Below are 23,924 nucleotides of genomic sequence, written 5' to 3'. Positions count from 1 at the left end.
CTATCAGTTTTATTCAACTGGACTTAGTATAGAAACTGCTTTTCTGTCTGAATTTGTTAATTTGATGTTCCTTTACTCATTATTTAAAAAAAATAACCAACCCCACACTACATCTTCTGCTTTCTAAAAATTTCAGATATTACTTCTCTAAGTAAATGTGATTTTTCATCTAAAATAGACTTCATAAGTAATAACATTTACTTAGTTGCATGTTTTATAATATTGCTGAGATAAGAGCTAGTTACTAACAGAAAAACCATGATTCATGGTTTACTTAACTTCAAATTTCACTGCAATCCCATGAGTTTATTAATTTACCTTGTCTTCTTGTCACAGCCAAATGTGACATTGGAATTTACAAAGTAACGTGTTTCTCCGAAAATAAGACCCTGTCTTATATATTTGCCACCAAAAAAGGCACCAGGTCTTATTTTCAGAGGGGATGTCGTCCATTGACTCACCTCACTTACGTGCATGCCCCCCCCCGGTCACCTTACGTGCATGCCCCCCCCGGTCACCTTTTTGCTGTCAGAGGCCTTCAGGAACTTCTTCAGCCAGCAAGGCTTTCCTGAAAGCCTCTGCAGCCAATGACAGAGATCCAGATCGATCCAGATCTCTTTTATCAGCTACAGAGGCCTTCAGGAAAGGCCTTTAGGAAAGCCTTGCTGGCTGCAGAAGAAATGGACCAAGGTATGCCAGGCCTGGCTGCAACTGCCTGAAGATAAGTAGTAGAACAGCTGCACCCTCTCCCCATCCCCATCCTAGCTTAATTTTTACTGGTGCACCCTGGAATGGGCAGAGTCTTAATTAGGGCTTATTTGGGGAGTGGGGCTTATATTGGGCACATGTGTAAACATCAAGGTATGACTTACTTTCCAATAGGTCATTTTTTTGAGGAAACGTGGTATGATTTAAAATGGCTTAAATTATTAATAATTTTAATTCCATAATAATGGAATAAAAACATGGGTTATCATATTGAATCAATATATGCATTTACAGCTAATTCTACATGTTTGGTATTTTGCTAAAGCTAATCAGAGATATCGCTATCTTGATTTTGGGGGACTAGCACTACTATGAGGAATGTCTTTCTGAAGCCCCTGTTACTTTCAGAAATGCAGAACATTTAACTGTCAATCATTCAAAACAATTCCTACAGTAGGTTGGATTCTTATTTTTTATATATGTAGACAGACAGGCATAGATATAATGAACATTTGTGCTAATGGAAGGTAACCATCTCCCCTGTATCTCAATCCCAATTTAAATTGAGATCTGCTCTTTTTTTTTTTCTAAGAGCAGTATAGGAGTGTTTTGGAATTTGATAGAAGAAATTCTGTTTCTTTATAGGAATTTCTTGGGCATACTAAACACTGTACTCATTACTTCCAATGCATGTGTCTCTACTCAAGCACTAAACATTAATAAATTGTGAATTTGCATCTACACCATTTAAATGGAGAAAAGCATAGTTTTTAAACTTAAATCTATATCTCCATCCAATATGGAATGGTGTATGATAACCTGAAAAAATAGGGGAAAGTTACACAGAACAGATCATTAATATCAGAAAGTATACATCAATTGCAATAAATATACATACTACGGATTTGAAATGTAATTAATTTTACCAGCACTATGACAGCTTCCCAAATTCACTGATATATCATCTAGTGCCACTATTCCACAATCCCAAAAGTTTCTACACCAGCTCAGAAACACCACCTGAAATTTGCACAAAAATACAATCAATTTTAATTTTTCAAAGCCCATTTCCACCCTAATGCTCTTTTAATCAGTTGAATTCTATAAAGCATTTGAAAGAGTTGCTTTATAAAGCATATAAAATATTTGCAAACATATTCCTTGAACTGCTTCAACATCCTTTGAAATACATATGGGCATGCATTCACTTTACTCATGATCTCAAACAAAATGTTCTCAATCTATGCACATATCACAGACAGGGACGAATCTTGAAGTTAACATTTTCCCAATATTCGTGTGGAAAATGTTTTGCTTACAACTAATTTACAAACAATCTCTAATACTCTGAACACATGAAGCAATTAATTTCTATTTCTTGCATCATTTTGTCAGTTATATATAAAGAAAATATAAGTGTAAAAGATTGCTAACTTGCAGTGCTTCTGGTTACTTCTATTTTAGTACAAATCTTAATTAAAAAGCAATTTGGCTTATCCCAGATTTTTCATTAATGAAACAGCTTTTCCTAGTAATTCTATATTATTACTAGAACTTGAAACATGTAATTTAGCAATGAAGTTATTGTTTCAAAATATATTTGTTCTGTAGGTGAAATAAATATACAAACAATTGAACAAGAAATATTATTCAGGCATTTGATATTGTGTTCAAAAAACACAATAATGATCTGGGGAGTCCTTGATACTCTCGGAGCTTGATTGTTTGCTTGCAGAAGTTTCATTACCTCATTACAATAGGTAATTTTGTTTTCCTTTCAAATCGCAGCTAGCAGAATTTTATGTAGGTAATTTTCTGGGTATAGCCAGAAGGATCTTCAATTCCCTACCATCTAGGTCCAATAATAACCTTCAATCAGAGTAACCAATGCTATTTCCAAAAAGCAGGCAGGAGCTAATGTTTGCTCACCAATAAAGAGCTGAAGTCTCACTGCTAGTCTCCTGCCTCTTCAGTATCTGAACTCAACAAATACCATTCTATTAAGCCTTAGTTAGACCACACCTAGAGTACTGCATCCAGTTTTGGTCACCTTACTACAAAAAGACATGGAACTCTAGAAAAAGTGCAGAAGGAGAGCAACCAGGATGATTAGGGGACTGGAGACTAAAACATATGAAGAACGGTTACAAGAACTTGGTATAGCTAGTCTAGTGAAGAGAAGGACCAGGGGACGCATGATAGCAGTGTTCCAATATTTGAGGGGCTGCCACCGAGAGGAGAGGGTCAAGCTGTTTTCTAAAGACCAGGCAAGGAATAATGGATGGAAACTGATCAAGGAGAAATTCAACCTAGAAATAAGGAGGAACTTTCTGATAGTGAGAAACATCAACCAATGGAACAGCTTGCTTTCAGAATTTGGGGGAGTTTCATCACTCGAGATTTTCAAGAGGAGATTAGACTGTCATTTGTCAAAAATGGTGTAGGGTCTCCTGCTTGAGTGGGGGGTTGGACTAGATGATCTGCAAGGTCCCTTCCAACTCTGTTAATCTATTAACTAATTAAAAATTGGTTTCCAGACAGAACTGTATAGAGAAATGATATTAAAGTTCTTTTACAAATGTTTGTAAAATTGTTTCACAGCTTTATTGTGATTATATTGTTGTTTCTGCAGAAAGCAACATTGTTTAAACATGGGTGAAATTATTGGGTTCTTGGTGCTCTCTGAACTTGGTTTTCTTGCAGACATTTCATTACTAAATTAGATAACATCAGTTACTTAGTTTGGTAATGAAATGGCTGCAAAAAACCACCAAGCACCGAGAGTCCCAAGGACCCTAGAGTTCAACCATAAGATACAAATATTTTTTTCTATCAATGGCCGAAATTTCACAAGCAACTCAGTATTTCAATGATTTAATGTCCTTTTAATACCTGCTTTCTAGAAAAAAGCACATAATAGAAAGGAGTATGTTCCTTTCTACTAAGCATTAAGATCTTTTTACAGACAACCTGAAAAGTAGAACACAAATTAATGTAAATAATATAAATTCTCTATTTTTTGATTTAGGTTTATTGCATTTGATTTAATTATACAAAACAATTACACAAATTTTCTAAAATGGTGTTTTTCAAGTAGCTCATTAATGTTACTGGCCAGTTTCTTCTATATTAAATATTGTAGTGCCAGTAATTGGTTTGGAGCAGTGTTTTTCAACCAGTGTGCCGTGGCACACTAGTGTGCCGCGAGACATGGTCAGGTGTGCCGCGAAGCTCAGAGAGAAAGAAAGAGAGAGAGAAAGCAAGAGAGAGAGAGAAAGAGAATAAGAGAGAGAGAAAGAAAGCAAGAGAGAGAGAACAAGAGAAAGAAAGAGAGAGAGAAAGAGAGAAAGAAAACAAGAGAGTGAGAAAGAGAGGGAGGGAAGGAGAGAGAGAGAAAGACATAGAGGGAGGGAGGGAGAGAGAAAGAGAGCAAAAAAGAGGAAGGAAGGAAGAGAAAGGAAGGAAGGAAGGGAGAGAAAGGGAGGGAGAAAAAATAGAGTGAAGGGGAGGGAGAGAGAGAGAATTTTTTTGTCCAAACTTTTTTTAGCCGCCCCCCCCCCCCCCCCCCGCTCAATGTGCCCCAGGGTTTCGTAAATGTAAAAAATGTGCTGCGGCTCAAATAAGGTTGAAAATCACTGGTTTGGAGAACTAATTTCAAATAGTTATTCCAAAATGTACTCATCCCTGGAAACAAAGTCTTTCCTTATTATGCTTTACAGCTTTCCCAGTTGAAATGACAAAGACGAAATATTAAATATTCACTATTTCTTATTTGAGGAAAAATGCAGAGTAAAAAATACATTATCAAAAAGTTTCTGATGACTGAAGTTTTTAAATTGGAGAAGCTGTAGAAGGAAGCAATGGAAAGATCTAATTCTCTTGTGCTATGTGACATTCAAGGATGGCCAAGACTCAACTTGGCTGCTGAGGGTGTTTACTATTTCTATAGACACTTGGGAAGGAAAAATCAAAGTTGCATAAAATTAGCTGCAGGGAAGATGAAGTAAATGCTGGTTGTGATCTACCAGTATTTATGCTATAAAGTGGACTGCTAAAAAGATTCTAAACTTAGAATCTTTTGATCTGCAACATATATTCCCAGATAATATAAGCAAACAGTACATTGGCAGCAATGGAAGTAGCTATTCATTTTACTCTCTATGCACACAAAGCACATTATTAATACTCTACACTTGTCACAATTGGCATTAATATTTTAAATTTGCTTTCCATTTGGGTCAAAATTATTAAAACAAGATGTATACACTTCTCACTGGTACAGTTTAAAAATGTCATAAGCCTACTAATATCTTCAGTATGAATGGCATATTTGCATATGAACTGAACTTCAGATGAAGCATATGTGGTTACATGACGTTACCTTCAAATTTTCCATTTATAATACATTGCCCCAAATTACATGTAGTTTTGTTAGTCAACAAAAGTTTCAAATACATCTGGTGTAAATAGATAGGCACAAAAATAATCACAAAAAATAATCTTAATGTGATTTTAACTAAATGAATCTAAACAAAATCTAAATCCAAACTCTTCTTTCCAAAATATGTATAACACAATAAAAATTAAAATTCGCATTTTTATTTAATTAATTGCTTTTTTCCCTGTACACCCTCTTGCCACACAAACCATATAGTGACTGCTGCCCTTCTATCTGTGGTCACATTCCCATCTGTCAGGATAATTTTACTGTCTTTTACTGGAAAAGAGAAGATGAACAAATCCCTTTGCCCTTTTTTTTACAGAGCAGCTGTTATGACTCATTTAGGAGAAACAGAAAATAACAGTAACAGAGACAGAAAACATTGGTTGTTACCTTGCAAGGCATTGGCTTTCTGAAGGTGATTTCAGCTTGAGTCCAGACTCTTTGGGGAGTTTCTGAGACAGACCAGATTTTTTCTTGAACAATATGGTTTTCTTCAAAGATATAAACAGCCAGGGAATCTCTCATTTTGAAAAAGCCAAACAAAGCATAATAAAATCTCAGACAATATTGTAAGTTTTCTGGAAGAGTTGGACTATATAAGCGGCCAATATATCCAGGTTGCGATGCAAACTTTGTATTTGCCAGCAAATAGAAACCTGAAATGCAATGCAGTGTTTAAATCATTTCAAGTAATTTACTCCTGCTGAGATATTTCTAGGTATTATATTAGACTTCCACTGGCATATCTGCAAGCTAAGGCTGCTATATACAGTTAGACCATGTCTCTAAAGAGCTATTTTGTACAAAAATATCTTAAATAATCTTTCCAGGTTTGGAAATTTTTAGTTGCTATTTTCCAGTTGTTATACATTAATACATGTTATCTTTACAGTTAAAAAAAGGTTTTTTTACCCAACTTTTAAGACTAATTTTGTTCCAAAGCTATATTGCCATCATTATAGGAATGTTAATTAGGTAATTAGGTTACATATACAGATAGTCCTCAGCTTATAACAATTGAGCCCAACATTTTTGTTGCTAAGCAAGTGATTCCAGGACCTTTTTGCCACAGTTGTTAAGCAAATCACTACAGTTATTATACAGTCATTAAGCAAATTGAATTTACCCCATTGACTTTGCTTGTCAGAAGTTGGCTGAAAAGGTTACAAGCACTGACACATGTCTGGGGACAGTGCAGCTTTCATAAGTACATAATTGCCAAGCACCTAAATTCTGAACATGTGATCATAGAATGATGGTTCAGAGGCTAAAGATACTGAGCTTGTCATCTGGAGAGCTGACAGCCCAGATTCAAAACTCAACCTCCACACAATGGGTGAGTTCCTCATTATTTGTCCCAGCTCAAAAGCATCCAAATCCAAGTAGATTAATACTGATAGCAACGGAATGGCTAATTGCACAGAGCTCTGCGGCTTTGGTGTGTGAGTCTGGGATCAAGCGCAATATTACTTCCCGCACTTGTGCAGGTAGCAAACTTTTGCATGTGTGTGTGTGTTTCGGTAAGGTTTTTTGCTTCCCTGCATGCGAGGAAGCAAAAAAACCTCACTGAAACACACATCCCCATGCAAAATTTTCTCCTGCACAGGTGCAGAAAGCAAAATTGTGCTCGATCTTGCACTGCATGCCAGAGCCGCGGAGCTGTGCGCAATTAGCCATTCCGGTAGGAGCCCACCACTGACCGATAGGTACCACTATGGTGGGAAGGTAATAATGTTATGTGCGGCTTTGGCTATAACTATGCTGGCCACATGACTATGGAAATAGTCTTCTGACAACACTGGCTCCCTCAGCCAAGAAATGGAGATGAGCACTGTATCCCAGAATCAGACTGAGAGGCAAGAGGCATTATATACTCACCTGAACGCCTCTTCTCATACGTAGAGCAGGGACAGTAGTCACGTGGGTTATGCTCCATGTCCTATCCAATCAGGACCGAGCATGCAGTCTATTTAAATACCACCAGATCCGCTCCTTCCCCAGATTTCACAAATCTGAAGATTTGGCTCATTTGTGATGGCTCATGACTTAGTCGACTCTTGGCCTTAGGTAAGTTAGAGAAAGGTAAAAAAATAGAATAGGGAGGGAGGTGACTACTATCCCCACTCTGCGTATGAGAAGAGGCGTTCAGGTGAGTATCCAATGCCTATTCTCCATACTTGGGAGCGGGGCCAGTAGTCATGTGGGACATACCCAAGAGATGTGTTCCCTGTAGGGAGGGATAACCTTTAAAGATCATGAGAGATCACGCTGTGGAGGACTTTTTGGCCAAAGTCTGTATCTGCGGAGGCAGATTTTTGTAGTGACAGATGAATGAATTGAGCGAAGACTAGGTGGCTGCTTTACAGACTTCCTCCAATGGAGCTTGAGTATCCCATGCTGCTGAAGTTGCTGCGCTTCATGTGGAATGAACAGTAATGTTTCTGGGAATCGGCATGGCGGCCGATTCATACGCTTTGGCAATTGTGCTTCTTATCCATCTGCCCAAGATGGTGGAGGATACTTTGGTGCCCAGTGACCTGGGATGGTAGGCAATGAAAAGGGCTTCCGATTTACGGAACGTCTGGGTGCGTTTGATGTAAATGCGTAAAGCTCTGGTGACGTCCAGGGTGTGCCATCTAATGCTTAGACGGTGATTCGGTTTGGTGCAAAAGGATGGGAGTCTAATGTCTCGTGTTCTGTGGAATATGAAGCTCACCTTTGGGAGGAAGTTTGGATCCAGGTGGAACTGACATAGGTCCTGCCTAGTGGATAAAGCTGCCAGTTCTGAGATGCAACGGGCAAAAGTTATTGCCACTAGAAAAGCTACTTTGCGTGAAAGGTGACGCAGGGAAGTTGTCAAGAGAGGTTTGTATGATGAAGAGGTAATTGACAACAGGACTCGAGGTAAGTCTCAAGTTGAGTATCGGTGGATGGTTGGGGATCTCAGTTTAGATATCCCTTTGATGAGCTCCTGTATTTCAGGAAGCTCTGGAGAGGTTCCCACCTGGGCCCAGCAAGGACTGAAGACAAGACAGCCAATTGTCTACAGAGGGTTTTGACTGAAAGGCCTTTATGGAACGTTTTCATGAGGAATGTAATGATTCTGGGGATAGGAATACATACAAAGGAGATTCCTTCTTGAAGACATCATTTGCAGAACTTGGACCAGGTATGATTATATATACGGTTAGTGGATGGTCTTCTGGAGGTCTGCATGACTAGAATGGCATCAGGATCATAGCCTTCATATTTTAGGTCTTTCCGGACTATCTCCATGCAGTCAAGTGGAACCAATCTGGATCCGGTAGGAAAGATGTGCCTTGCTGTAGCATGTCTTCCAAAACGGGGAGCCACCATGGGGTTGGATGGACAGTGCTCGGAGAGCCACGAACCAAGTGCCAGTGTGGGACAATTACGATCACTTGGACTTTCTCCAACAGGATTTTGTGGATGACGTCCGGGATGATCGGAACTGGAGGAAAGGCGTAAAGCAATTCCTGTGGCCATGGGCTCTTGAGGGCAATAATCACCTCTGCCCTCAGAGAGGGGAAGCGGAAGGAAAAGCTGTGTGTGTTATGTGTTGTCTGTGGTTGCACATAGGTTGACCGAGGGGAGACCGAATTTGAGGCAGATCTGGGAGAACAGTGATGGGACAAGCATCCATTCTCCTGGGTCTATCACCTTGTGGGACAGCCAATCTGCCTGAAGATTGAGGTCCCCTGAGATGTGATCTGCTAATAGAGACTGAAGGTGTCTCTCTGCCCAGAGACCCAGCTTCAAGGTTTCCCGCATTAAGGCTCTGGAGTGAGTGCCCCCTTGTCTGCATATGTGGCTCTTGGTAAACATATTGTCGGTGAGTATTAGGACATGGTGGTGTTTGATGTGATGCCTGAAGTGTTTGAGGGCTAGGAATACAGCTCTTAGCTCCAGCCAGTTGATGGGGTGACTGGCTTCTTCCTTCGACCACGTGCCCTGTGCTATCATACCTGTTGAATGGGCACCCCACCCTGTGAGGCTGGCATCTGTTGTGACGATTGTCTGAGCTGAGATCCTGAAGAGGGTACCTTTGGCTAGAGTGGAGGATAGCCACCATGAGAAAGACGGTGTGACGGATTGGGGAAATGGGATGATGCGGCGGGAGGTGCTCTGTGGATCTCTGAAATGGTAACAGTAGCCATTGAAGCTCTCTGGCGTGCAATCTAGCCCAAGGAGTGATGCTTATACATGAGACCATCTTACCTAATAGGGAGGACAAGAGGGCAATGGGTGCTTTTTTTGCCCACAGAACCTGAAGAGCAAGATCCCTGATGCTGTTCTGTCTTTCTTGGGAGAGGGAGATGGGGATAGGACTGAATCTATCTGTGTTCCTAAATGTTGGGTGTTGGTAGAGGGAACTGGTCCAGTTAATTGAGAAACCATATCTTTGTAACAAGGTCATAGTAGATCGAAGGTCCACAACAGTACCCTCTTTAGAGGGTGCATGGATTAGAATGTCATTGAGGTAACATTGAATGTGGATAGGTACTGATCTAATATGAGCTGCCAAGGCTCCTAATAATTTGGTGAAAACTCTAGAGGCAGAGGACAAAACAAATGCCCTTTACATTAGCAATGGTGTCCTAGATAAGCGAATCTAAGGAATTGTCTGTGACCTTTGGGGATGTGAAGGTAAGTCTCTGTTAGGTCTAAGGAGACTTTGAAGTCACCCGGGTGAAGGGAAGCCAGGATAGATGCCAGGGAGTACATCTTGAATTGCCTGTATTTGATAAACTGATTTATTGAGATCTAATATGGCCCTCCATCCCCCAGAGGACTTGGGGACTATGAAGAGGGTGGAGTAGAAGCCCAATCCTCTTTGAGAGGAGGGAACTGGTTGAATAGCCCTGATTGACAATAGATGTTGGATGGCCTCCTCCATGAGGAGTTTGGAGGCCTGGGATTTAGGGTGAGGGCAAGAAATAAACTGTTTGGGGTGGTGGTGGAAAGGAATTCTAACTGAAGACCCCACTGAATGGTGGATTATAACTATGGGTCCTTAGAGGATCGCTGCCAAGCTGGTAGAAACCAGGCCAAGCGACCCCCAATGGGAATTACTAGATCACCATCTAGAACTCTTACCAGATCTGGAGGAGGAATTACCTCTCTGTCCTCTATTGGATCTGTCTCTAGATGCCCTCTCTGTCTGGATTCTAGGTCTTGGATTATACTGACCTAATGACAGCTGAAAGGCGAAGTTCTGTTCTGGTTGGCAAAATGAGTGTCGAAAGGAATGCTGAAACTTAGCAGTTTTCTTGATGGTAGGACCCAGGACTTTCCTCTTGTCCAAAGTCTCCATCAGGAAAGGATCAAGGAGGTCCCTGAACAAGTTTTTAAGTTTCAGGGGTCCTATGGTTAATTGCCATTTCTGGCAGTCTCCAGCCTGCCATGGCTTAAGCCAGCGGAGTCTCCTGGCCACGCTGGTGGCCGCTATGGATTTGGCCAAAAATTTCTGATGCTTGGAGGGTGGCTTGAGCTGATGCAAATATTTTGTTCAAATCTTGTTGACCCTGGAGATAATTGGGAGGAATGTGGTGCTGAATTTGTTGTAGCCAGAGTAGCATAGCTCTGGCGAAGAAGGATGCTGAAACTGTGGTCCTGATGGCCTAGCTGTCAGCTGAGTGACTCTTTTTTAGCATTTGTTCTAGACGGCGGTCTTCAGCCTTTATCACCTCCTCAGCTTTGCCTGGCATGGCAGCAGCTGAGTGGAGGGCCTTGAAGGGTTTGTCCACTTTGGAGAAAAACAGCAAGTCTTCATAGGAAGGTGCTACTTTGTAGAATTTTTTTTCTCTTGAGGAAGGGCTTGGGTCCACCGCTGGGGATGTTCAGTGCTTCAGTAAGGCATCCTTGAATAGTTTGGGCATGGGTATGACATCAGTGTCTTGCTGCTCCTCAGAAAAGAAAGGACAGATTTCCTGTTCAGCTGAGGCCATAGTTGTGGAAGTTTGTTCTTGAGAAGCGAGTCCTGTGGCCATGCAAGCTTTATGAAGAAGTGATTTGAACAGGTGAGGAGAAAAAATGGTAGAAGAGACCAGAGGTTTAGCTGGTACATCTTCATCTTCAGAGAGGCCTTGGAAGGGATCCTCCTTCGGAGCGTCTTGGTCTTCCTTGTCCTCTTCCTTGGATGATGAAGGTTCCATTGGGGTAGGGTCCAGTCTCTGTCTAAGAGAGGTAGATTGAGGAGGCCTAGCCTGTCTGGAAGAAGGAGTAGAAGAAGAAGAGGGCACATTGAAAGCCAGAATCCTGCAGTCAATGGCCTGAGATAAGGCAGTTAGCATAGCCTGAAAATCTGGTGGAATGTTAAGAGGGGCTGAGAGACAGGAGGCTCTATCCTGGGGTCCTGGTCTAGGCCTGGATCTAGAGGGGAGTCCTGTTGGATCTCTATAATTTCTGCACCTGAGCCCCAAAGGTCAGGTTGAGATCTGTTCAGGTTAGATTCATCCAAAGCTGAATTATTGTCACCTGAGAAAGGAAGCTCTGGGGCTTCTGTTGGGGTAGGTGAGCTGATGTGAACCTTAGACGTTTTGCAGATTTATCATGCAATTTCTGCAAAGTCTTGTCCCTTCTCTTTTCTGTTCTAGTAGGTTTGGATAATCTGTCCTGAACTAGAGGAGCAGGAGGCTGAGGAGAAGGCACCGGGTCTATAGCATCTTCTATTGACCTGTTGCTCTTCTGGGTACACTTGCAACCCATGGGATTCCTTTTGGGGTTCCTGGATGCCATGGGTGCTACAGAGTAGTCCCAGGGAGGCAGAGCCAAGGAATTAAACCTCCTGAAGCCTAATCAGTGGCTGCCCCAGCCCCTGTTCTTGGGGCCTCTATAGCTCTCTACTCCCCTGGAGACTCTCCAGGGAGAAGGGTAAGAAAGTGTAGGCTCTAGGCCAGACCTGGGCAAAGTGCGGCCCGGGGGCCGGATGTGGCCCGCTCGCTGTCTCTGACCCGCCCACGGAGGTTGGAAGGAAGGAAGGAGAAATGAAGGAAGGAAGGAAGGAAAGAAGGAAAAATGGAGGGAGGAAAGAAGGAAGGAAGGAAGGAAGGAAGGAAGGAAGGAAGGAAGGAAGGAAGGAAGGAAGGAAGGAAAAATGGAGGGAGGAAAGAAGGAAGGAAGGAAGGAAGGAAGGAAGGAAGGAAGGAAGGAGAAATGGAGGGAGGGAGGAGGAGGAAGAAAAGGAATCCAAAGCTACTTTCAGGCAAAGCCTCCACTATGTTTTCTCAACTGACAATGTAGGTCAGTTGAAGAGAGGCACCTGAAAAGAATATTTTGAAAGAGAAGTGAAGAAAAAGAAAAAGCAGAAGGAAGGAAGGAGAAATGGGGGGAACAAGGAAGGAACGAAGGGGTAGGCAATTAATTTATAATTATAATTATAATATTATATTATATAATATTATAATAATATAATATAATATAATATAATATAATATAATTAACTCAGTTCTACCCAATAATATACAGTATTGGGTAGAACTGAGTTTATTATATTAATCTGGCCCTCTAAAACCATCCCAATTTCTCATGCAGCCCCATGGCAAAATTAATTGCCCACCCCTGCTCTAGGCCTTCGTAGAGCTGTTGAGCTCTGTAACACAGTTGAAACAGTTGGTGGAATCCTGGTAAAGGGGCCTAGTGATGAGACCGTGATGACGATTGAATACTGTGATGTGCTCGGGGCCTGCGGCTGAGCTTTGGTGCCAATCAGCTCTATGTGGGTGTTGCCGACCACAGAGATGTTTTGTTGCATTCAGACCAAAAGATGCAAAATAATAAAAATACAATTGTAAGAGAGCAAAGCCCTGAGGATGGAACAACTATGCTGTTCCTGGGAGTCAATGCCACAAAAAGAAATAAGGCAGGTAGTTTCAGCAACGAAAGTGAAAGCAGCCACCAGCAGTGAGGCAACGCACTGGCCAGCTGATTCAGGCTGCAGAGAAAAAAGCCTCACCGCTAAATCACCTCCCCGTCCTTCCTTTCCTGCAAGCCGACTTAAGGGCTCTCCGAATCAATCCCCCCCCCCCCGAGGGAAGCCACGTCCACAGTGTGGTAGTAAAATTTTTGGTAGCCCCTCACTGCACATACTGTACATATTCTTATACCAAAGCAGAACAACAGAAAAAAATCCCAGAGGAATTTTGTTTAAGCCTCTTTCTTTAAGACTCTCATAGCAAGATTTTTTTTTCACATTCTGTAGTGGCTCAAGCCTGTCAAGAAATTGCTGAAATTCCTCAAAGCTTCAGGAGATTCAGATTGAGTTCAGCATTTTGAAGAAGTTAATTTACCCACCCTATATCTTCCAATAAAGAATGCTTACTTACCTGTGCCAGTAGTGTGGTCACCTGGTCTATATGCATTAGGCTTCACTTTTATCCTGCTCCAACCAGGACCATCTTTATAATCCTGATAAAAATGGCAAAAATTATCCTCAAAAGTGCAACTTGCCTGCAAGGGACTGAAGGAAGTGCCTAAGGAATAACAGATCAAGTGGAAGGGAATTGAAACAGCATTCTTGAAAGAGTAAGCTGATCAATACTAGTAAAGTCAGTAAGAAGGAATCAAGCTGTTTGTCCATTAATAGCAATTATGGATATTAACACTGAATAAAACATATCCAAAAGAGAATTAAGATTCCCACAGATCCAAAATATTTCTCTCTACCCACATATTCATACACAAATAAAAGACCAGATAAGGAAATAGTTCTGATGATACTATTTTCAGTGAAAGTAACTTGCATTCTCCAGTGGAAATAATGTGTATCAAATAAAAAGAAATGTTTATAATATAACCATAGAAGATGTACAATGAATCTATATTCAGTATTACCTCAGTAATAATATTTCCACCAATAATGTTCAATTGTTTCTAAAAAGCATTCTTTTTAAAGGCTGCTTTCCTTAACATATGTATTTGCTGCACAACATCTTCATTGAAGCAGAATGCAGCTACGAGAGCAATCATGGGCTTCCCTAGGTATACCCATGTTTCACCAAAACTCCGCAGTCTGCACTGGTTGCTGATCAGTTTCCGGTCACAATTCAAGTGTTGGTTATGACCTATAAAGCCCTTCATGGCATAGGACCAGAATATCTCTGGGACTGCCTTCTGCCGCACGAATCCCAGCGACCAGTCAGGTCCCACAGAGTTGGCCTTCTCCAGATCCCGTCGACTAAACCATGTCATCTGGCGGGACCCAGGGGAAGAGCCTTCTCTGTGGCAGCCCCGACCCTCTGGAACCAGCTCCCCCCAGAGATTAGGATTGCCCCCACCCTCCTTGCCTTTCGTAAATTTCTGGGAAGCTCCCAAAGGTGATCTTTGTGCCCCCCCAGGAGAGCAAGCAGCAGGCGTGGGCTGGGGTCTTTCCCCTGGGGGCAAAGGTGGTGGTCGCAGGGTGGCTTTGCTGCAGGCGGGTGTCTAGGCACTGCAGCTCCCCCCAGTTCTCCAGTGGACCTCTTCCACACACCCCCGCCGCCCCAAGCCTCCGCACCGCCACCCGGCTGTCATCTTGTAAAGAAGCGAGAAGAGGAGGAGGAACTGGACACTGGTGGTGGCGGAGGAAGGCAAATGCGGCCCGGAGGCTGGGAGGGAGGCAGAATACAGGAGGAGGAGGAGGAGGAGGAGGAGGAGGGAGGCAGCCTCCGCCGCTTAGCTCCTCCACTGAAAGAAAAGCGCGGAGGCTGCCTTCCTCCTCCTCCTCCTCCTCCTCCTCCTCCTCCTCCCGTATTCCGCCTCCCTCCCAGCCTCCGGGCCGCATTTGCCTTCCTCTGCCGCCAGTGGCGTCCAGCTCCTCCTCCTTGCTTCTTTACAAGATGACAGCCGAGCGGCGAATGCGACCTGAAGGCTGGGAGGGAGGTGGAATACGGGAGGAAGAGGAGGACGAGGGAGGCAGCCTCCATGCTTTTCTTTCGGCGGAGGAGACCTTAAATGTGCAGGCGTGGGCTGGCAACGTCTCCGGCCGCTTAGCTTTTCCTGTCCAACCTGAAGCCGAAAGAAAAGCATGGAGGCTGCCTCCCTCCTCCTCCTCTTCCTCCTTCTTCCATATTCCGCCTCCCTCCCAGTCTCCAGGCCGCATTCACCTTCCTCCGCCGCCAGCGGCGTCCAGCTCCTCCTCCTCTTCTCGCTTCTTTACAAGATGACAGTCTGGCGGCGGCACGGAGGCTGGGGGCAGCGAGTGTGTGTGGAAGAGATCCGCGGGAGAACTGGGGGGAGCTGCGGTTCCTAGACACCCGCCTGCAGCAAAGCCATCCTGCGACCACCACCTTTGCCCCCAGGGGAAAGACCCCAGCACACGTCTGCTGCTTGCTCTCCTGGGGGGAGCGCAAAGACCACCTTTGGGAGCTTCCCAGCCAGGTCCCTTCCACGGGGCAGTGGCCACGGCTCCTCTCAGTTCAAACGGACTGTGTGTTTCCCTCCCTTCCCTTCCAGTCATTGCAACCGTACAGTAACTGTTGACTTTTTGGTCAATCCACCCACGAGGCTCCCTCCGGGCAGCCTGCGCTGTCTCCCCCCTGTCTCCCACCCTCCTCCACCCACCCCCGAACGATCCGAATGCTGGCGGTAATGAGGCAAAGGGGGTGAGTTTTCATCTTGCACGCATTATTGGCTTTTCCATTGATTCCTATGGGAAACATTGTTTCGTCTTACGAACTTTTCACCTTACGAACCTCGTCCCAGAACCAATTAAATTCGTAAGACAAGGTATCACTGTATCTCTTTCTTCAATATCTTACCTCAATTCCAGTAAGATAATGAGGCATACAGAGGTCCATTAAACCTATGATAATCTATGTATGTACAGAATTGTGGACTGCAAAGAAGACTACAACATACAGATGGCTGCAGGTAGAGTTTATATCCATTCAAAAAAGTTCATCAATAATTTGTTAAGATAAAGTTTATGTTGCGTGATTGTCCCTCATTTTTATATGTTGTTGTCGTCTTATGGATCTTTCCTGTGCTTTTCACCAGTAAAGGGGAAATTATGTGCAGAACATCTTTTTATTGATAAAGTCTTGCATGTGGGCAGAATTCTTTTTACTCAATAACAATTGATGTCCGTCTTTCTGTCTGTCTGTCTAGCTTGCATGCTATCCATTTTGCCTTCAATCAGCACTTCTCAATTATTTTCTGTTACACCCACTCCCCCAGGAAGAAGTAAACATTTCAACACCACCACCCACTCTCCACTGAGACGATTGTTTGCAATATTTGGCACATTTTCACTGAAAAAACTCAATCAGCTTATCAGCGTGGCTGGGGTGTAATGTGTTTAAGTGATACCTTAATTTATTTGGCTTCATGCTGTCCACTGCCAACATTTTTAGGCACAGTAAATATACCAGTCTTTCCTTGTCTGCCACCGTAGTTACAGTGAAGCCAAGCGCTACATACGCTTCATCATATTTCCTCGTCTTAGCTTTTGGGAGATATATGTTTGTCTCATTATCTCCATCTCTCTCCTCCTTTCTTTTCATCCCTGTTAAATATTTTTCCATGGTGTCTCTTAAGGATTTGTTATCTACACTTAATATCTCCTGGTCTGTGCTGTGTCCTATTGTTTGGTGCAAAAAACCCCTACTACCTGCAGAAAAAAAAAGCATGTTCCCCAGGGTTACAGGGCTCGTCGGCATCGCTACAGGCCTCCCGGGTGGGGGCGCTATTTGAGAAGCACTGCCTTAAATCGACTATATCATGTAAGGGAGATTTCTAATGCTTGTTGTTGATGAAGATGTGTTGGGTTGTCTTAATGTGTAATAGCAATTAAATTTATTATTTATTATTTAGATTTACTCTTTGACAAAGAAAAATGTGTATTATATAACATATTCATGTTCACTTAAAATATAAATTAAGGTGGGAAACCTGTACCTGTTTGATTGCTACAGAAAACTGGGGAGAAAGAAATGTCATCAAGAGCCAAATATCCTCCTTTGGCACTGCTGAAAGCAACTTCAAAAATAACCTGCAAAAATACCCAAGCATAGTTACATTATAATTATACAAAATTTTATTTTGGCTATCCTTGCCTTGAAGAAGCAAATCCAATCGTTCCCAGCTAACCCTTATTTATATACATAGGAAAAAGCTTGAAGTCATATTTTTCTCAAATCATTTACCATTTAAGACTCAAATAATTTGGTTAAATTAAAATATGATCTAGGGGAGCAAAAAGAATAAAAACATGTATATGTGTATGTGATTAAAGTTACAATCACATGCTCACTTACCTAGGAGCACATTATTGTAACTATAATATATCACAAGGAGGAAGCTTTATGATATCTCCACTGTTACTTGTCCTTGTCCCAGATACTTGGGATGTGCAGGAATAAACTCAAATTTACAATCCTTATTTTTAACTTCCTGAACAGTACACAGATTCATGTTTACATGTCAAACTCAAAGTTCAAAAAGAACCATAGATCTATTTTCCACTATCTATAAATAAGAAGCAGTGACTGGCAGCACATATTGGTATTTGTCAAAGAAAAGTGCATTTTTCTATGTCCAATATGAATCTTTTTTTAAAGGAGTGCCAGCTTATAAAGATCCTCAAGGGAGTTTAATTAAAGGAAATAATTTATAAAGAGAAAAATCATTACTCCATATCATTCTTAAAATAAATAAAGCTAAGTCCTTACCATATTAAAGAGGGCACACTAATACAGGGCTATCTAACTCGTGGCCCACAGACCGACTGGCCACGCCCACCCCAGGTTTAGTGAAGGGGGGGAAAGTCCTGGTATCATGTGGCCACCATGACGATGTGAGTTTGACACCCCTGCTCTAGTATAACATTACAAATTCTATATAGTCCTGGATTTATGTCCATTCGTTCAGCAACCCAGGGCCTTTACCACTCCTCAGAGGCAACTTGCTTAACGACAGCAACAACCTATGATCATAATTCTGAGTTCAATTCTAGTCAGAAGCCAAGAACTAGCTGTAATATGCAAACATACAGGTCTGTTGTTTATATGCCCTTACCTCCATTGGATATGGTGCATTGAAGTCAACTTCACCTAACAGCCAATCATTACTCGTTGGTCTATCTGCTTTCCAAAGCTCCTCATAAAATCCATTTACATCTCTTGTATAAATAGTAAAAACAATGCTATTTTCCTGCTGTACTTGATAATAAAAAGATAAACAGCCTGACATTGGAGTCAGCGTCTTAGGTGAAACCAGTTGAGCTACTTCCTGAAAGTGCTTGACGTAGAGAGAATCCACATACATGTAATGACCTACAAGTTAAATACAAGGCATATTTGTGAAAATAGCATAACTGTAACATTGTTTTATAAAATTTTGTACAGAGACATGATAACAATAACTTCATTCTCAGGATATTTGCTACTCTGATTTAATATGTTAAAATTAGTCTGCAACTCTCAGCACTTGGATTATCAGGCTGCTTGGTATGAACATATCACAGTCTATGAAAATTATCCTTTTTAGCTTAGAATCAGCATACTCAAGAGAGGAAAAGTTCTTAATGAATGTAGAATTTTGAAATTAGCGTATCTAAATCTTTTAGCCAAAGCTATACAGTATGTGGCCAATAGAGTAGGTTGCAAAAAAGTTTACTGATATGCAATATAACATTAAAGAATATCTCAGTCAGTTATATAAGGTTTAATCCTAAATAAATGAATATAATACCATGATAAACCTAAATTTATTATAATTACATGAAACACATGCAGATCTAGATGCACATGTTAATTCTAATTCACATTTAATGTTTTAGTACAGCCAAATCAGTACTGAAACTGCATATCAGATAATTTTCAAACGGCAGCATATGTAACAAAGACTCCTTTCATATTTTGAATCTCAAGCAGAGTAAAATACCAAAAAATCAGTCAGCCTGACATGAAGAGGGAAAAAAGATCAAAGTAATAAATATTAAAAAGGGGGATGACAGAATACTAAGAAGATGATGCTTCATTGTTTTTGTGTTGGTTTATGATGTTTAATGCCAAGCATGCCTGAAATAGAATCTATTCAGATTATGGTGGGAAAGCTATTAATTTCCAATAGGTAACTGGAAAAGGTCTAGGGAAATAGATCTTGTTTTAATGAGATCTTAACTATAGAAATTATAATCTACCTCCCAATTGTGTTTGTCTATTTGATCATTTGAAAATATTTTCAGAAGCTGTTAATACTCCATATTGAATTTTTCCATACTAGACCATCAGAAGACAATCCAGAATGATTCCCTCATCTATACAATGCAGAAATATATAAGTGTATTTCTACAGGTTTTTACTGACCTTCTCCTTTACTACATTGGCTTTTATGATTACTTATTAATATAATTATTTTAAAATGATACAAAGATTTTGCTTGTTTTAAAAATGCTCCCAAATTCTCTCCAATTTTCCACAAAAAAACACAATGTAATCAGTGATGAACTATCTTTTTTAATCAAACTCAAAAAACCATATGGAATGAGCAAAATCTGCTGATTGAGGAAAATTAATCCTTGTCTTACACAGCTGCTCTATTTTTAGAGATAAATGGATCTACTGCACTCAGCTTTTCCAGTGCACAAATATAACACATTGTGGTTTAACCTCTTCTCAAAGGTCTCTAATTTAAAAGTTAAGAACTCAACTTATCCAATTTGCAAAAAGAACCCCAAAGCCCTACATTGGTTTTTTTTTACCAGAAATATAACTTCCTTGTTATTCAAAAGTTTTCTTTCATTCTTTTCCTGAATATATGTTTCTACTCTGGGATATTCTTACATTAGAAAATCTCCATGGAGATCTAAGTTTTCCAACTTAGTTGTAATCTACTCTCCTTGAATATTACAGAATTTGAAGAAGTTGTTTTGTAGATTACTTTTATGTGAGTTCTATCACTTTATTTTTACTCTATATAAGTGACCTTTGTGATCACATTACAAGCAACTGCATTCTCTTCGCCGATGATATAAAACTCTTCAAACTCTACCCTCAAAAAAGACTTTGACTTTGTGTCAGAATGGTCAAACATCTGGCAACTCCTAATTTCAACCAACAATTGCTCTGTCCTACACATTGACAAAAAGAATCAGAACATCAAATAAACAATAGAATAGACAAGACCTTGCAGACAACCTCACTCTGTAAAAGATCCTGGAATATTCATATCAAATGACCTAATTGCCAAAGCCCATTGCAACAACATCATAAAATAGGCTTCCAGAGTTGTTAACCTAATCTTATGTAGCTTCTTCTCTGGTAATATCACACTACTAACCAGAGCATACAAAACTTTCGCCAGACTAATCGTTGAATACAGCTCATCTGTCTGGAACCCACACTGTCTGGAACCCACATAAAATACATTAGAAACCATCCAGAGATACTTTACGAGAAGAGCCATCCACTCCTCTACTCGCAACAGAATATCTTACACAACCAGAGTTGAAATCCTAGGCTTAGAAAGCTTAGAACAACGTCACCTTCGACACAACCTAAGTATAGCTCATAAAATTATTTGCTACAACGTCCTTCCTGTCAACAACTACTTGGAGCATGCATATGTGCAACAGTGTGCCTACTATCCCTGTCCTAAAGTTTCCCTCTTATTAGTACCTATGTCATGTATATAAACAGTGCTATATCTATGTATACTACCAACACGTACTTGACAAAATAAAATTTTAAAAAAATGAAATAAATATTTCAATCATCATTGTGGTCTTCATATAATCCCCAAACTCTGATGAAAACATACATTGTTTTAGTACTTCTAAGAAGACACCAAATGAATTACATGTGTTTTAATTCTCTGAAAAGAATTATTTCTATTTTTTCTTTCTTTTATCTCATAACTGGATATGGGATATCCCTTAATAGAAAGGGATCTATCATCTGAAAGCTCCCATTAAAAGGGGGAGGAGGAATATACTTTTTAATTATTTTTCTTTGGTAGCCCCTCTGGTCTCTCATTTTTTTCCAGAACATATTCTAAATGCTTCAAAATAACTTCTGACCATAGTTCTGGGAAATGCATGAATTCATGAATATATTTTTTAAATATAGGTTTAAATAAATTACATAATATTCTGAGTAACATGCTAAGAGAATGTAGTTACTTTAGGATAACAAGGTAAATTATTTGCTTTTTAATAATCTTGATGTTCAAGTGCTGGTATGAAGTTTTATTAATTTCTTTCTCTAGAATTTCTATGTGAGCATAGATGAGAAAACTATACAGAAATTATTCTTGGAACAATGCCTGGATTTAATTTAATAAATAATTTACACCATGCAAATGTGTTGTACACTGAATACAATAAATGAAATATAAAAACAAGCCTGAAAACACAGTGCAAAAATGTAGGTCATAATTTGTTTTGACCAAAACATGGTTATACTTTACATGGGAAAACAGTTATGAAAAGCTAACCCTTTGTGTTTACTGACTCCCTTCCTTCCCCAACACACACAAAGAATGCCCCATTTATGTAAAAATTGCCATTGCCAAATTAAATTTGCAGTTCCCCACCTCCCACCCCATCTATTTTTAAAATATGCATTATTAAAAATGACATGATTATAAAACATTCATTCATGGTGCAATTGTATTCTAATGAGAGAACTTGGAACACAGAATTGAGAACACAAATGAAAGAATTTGGAATTATTTGTAATTAAAAGTTACAGATATCTTCTACCCTGCTGTCTTTCAAAATAAATAATTCTTTCTTGCTTACCAAATTCATTCCTAAAGGTATGATCTTTTGGAAGGATAGACTGTGAATTTCCTATGTTTCCACCACCAACAAACCAATTAACATTTGGATTCCAGCGGTTCATAAAACCACAAAGATGATTTTCTTCAAAGTCACATTCTGTATTTGAAAAGAATATTGAAGGATATAAATATTCGTGGTTTGGCATCCATAACTATTTTAATGTTATTATTATAATATACTATTATAATTAGTTCAGTGTTCCATTTAAAATGTATTGTGAATATTCAGAAAAATGTAAACTTTAATCCTACATATGTGTTACTATCATAATCTAGAAAGCCATTAAGCAGAACAAGGAAGGGAAGCATAAAGCAACTTTTATGATATGTTAAATCAAGGGACCCTAATCTCCAAGCTGGAGACTGGCACCAGTCAGTGGCCAGCCAGAAACTGGGCCACGAAAGTGAGTGAAGCCCCATCCGTGCAGAAGCAGGATCCAGGCAGCATATGAAACCACACCCTCCATAGTCTATGGTGTCCAGAAATTAGAATTAAAATTCAATAGTTGTGAATGTCCTTGACTGGAATATCTAAGCCAAGGAAAAGTGACTGCAGAGTAATCCCAGCAGCCGGTCAGGTCCCACAGAGCTGGCCTGCTCCAGGTCCCATCAGCCAAAGGATGTTTTCTGGCGGGGCCTAGGGGAAAAGCCTTCTCTGTGCTGTCCCCGACCCTATGGAATGAGCTCCACTCAGAGATCCGCTCTGCCCCCATGTTCCCTGGCTTCCATAAACTTTTAAAGACCCACCTCTGCCGGTAGGCCTGGTACCATTGAAATTTTAACACCTTGCCCCAATCAATCAATCAATCAATCAATCAATCAATAAACAAACAAACAAACAAACAAACAAATAATAAATAAATAATAAACAAATATATATATGTAGATTGTTCTGAGTTCGGGTTTTGCCCTGTGTAATATATATATATATATATATATATATATATATATATATGTTTTTCTTAAGTCGGATCTGAAGAACATTTTAACATATATATATATATATATATATATATATATATATATATATATATATATATGCTTTCGTAGATTTTCACGAGTACAGGTATGAAGATCTTGGCATATTCGGGTTTCTTCCCATGTAAAAACTTGTATGTATGTACTGTATGTATGCATGCACGTATCTGTATATGTATATGTACAGTGATACCTCATCTTACGAACTTAATTTGTTCCGTGACCAGGTTTGTAAGTAGTAAAGTTCGTAAGAAGAAGCAATTTTCCCCATAGGAATCAATGTAAAAGCAAATAATGCGTGCAACCCCATCCCAAAAGTCACCCCTTTTGCCTTGCACCGTTGGGAATCCCCACCTCCGGACTTCCATTGCCAGCCGAATCCCTGAAATTCCCCTAAGGCTCCCCTCACTGGGAATCCCCACCTCCGGACTTCCATTGCCAGCTAAATCCCTGAAATTCCCCTAAGGCTCTCCTCGCTGGGAAACCCCACCTCCGGACTCTCGTTGCCAGCCGAAGCGCTGGGATCCCCTGAGGCTCCCCTTGCTGGGAAACCCCACCTCTGGACTTCCATTGCCAGCCGAAACGCTGGATTCCCCTGAGTCTCCCCTTCATTTTTGCTGGCGCTGCTTTGAATCCCAGCAAGGGGAGGCTCAGTGAAATCCCAGCACTTCGGCTGGCAACGGAAGTCCGGAGGTGGGGTTTCCCAGTGAGGGGAGCCTGAGGGTAATCCCAGTTCTTTGGCTAGCAACGAGAGTCCGGAGGTGGGGTTTCCCAGCGAGGAGAGCCTTAGGGGAATTTCAGGGATTTGGCTGGCAATGGAAGTCCGGAGGTGGGGATTCCCAATGAGGGGAGCCTCAGGGAACTCCCAGCGCTTTGGCTGGTAACAGAAGTCCAGAGGCGGGGCATTCTGGCGGCGGCAGCTCAGGTTCGTAAGGTGAAAATAGTTTGGAAGAATAGGCAAAAAAATCTTGAACACCAGGTTCGTATCACGAAAAGTTCGTATGGAGAGGGG

The 23,924-nt window shown here is 40.9% G+C and overlaps 1 protein-coding gene across 2 annotated transcripts in view; it reads right to left on the bottom strand.

Moving 5' to 3' along the window:
• Positions 1–23,924, bottom strand: part of MAMDC2 (MAM domain containing 2) — a 58,626-nt gene that overhangs the window by 5,751 nt on the left and 28,951 nt on the right. For both annotated transcript variants that reach the window (XR_011558312.1, XM_070742650.1), the window contains exons 5-10: positions 21,894–22,031; positions 18,167–18,423; positions 17,048–17,141; positions 13,498–13,644; positions 5,543–5,808; positions 1,635–1,728 (exon numbers count right to left, since the gene is read on the bottom strand). Coding sequence is in view for 1 of the 2 variants with exons in the window: in XM_070742650.1 (XP_070598751.1) it covers positions 1,635–1,728; positions 5,543–5,808; positions 13,498–13,644; positions 17,048–17,141; positions 18,167–18,423; positions 21,894–22,031 (996 nt within the window). In the remaining variant the exon portion in view is untranslated. The remainder of the gene's footprint in view (positions 1–1,634; positions 1,729–5,542; positions 5,809–13,497; positions 13,645–17,047; positions 17,142–18,166; positions 18,424–21,893; positions 22,032–23,924) is intronic.

Source organism: Erythrolamprus reginae, chromosome 2 (assembly GCF_031021105.1).
Source record: "Erythrolamprus reginae isolate rEryReg1 chromosome 2, rEryReg1.hap1, whole genome shotgun sequence".
In the NCBI taxonomy this organism is placed as follows: domain Eukaryota; kingdom Metazoa; phylum Chordata; class Lepidosauria; order Squamata; family Dipsadidae; genus Erythrolamprus; species Erythrolamprus reginae.
Note: the sequence above shows the minus strand (reverse complement) of the source record. Positions and strands in the feature narration are given on the sequence as shown.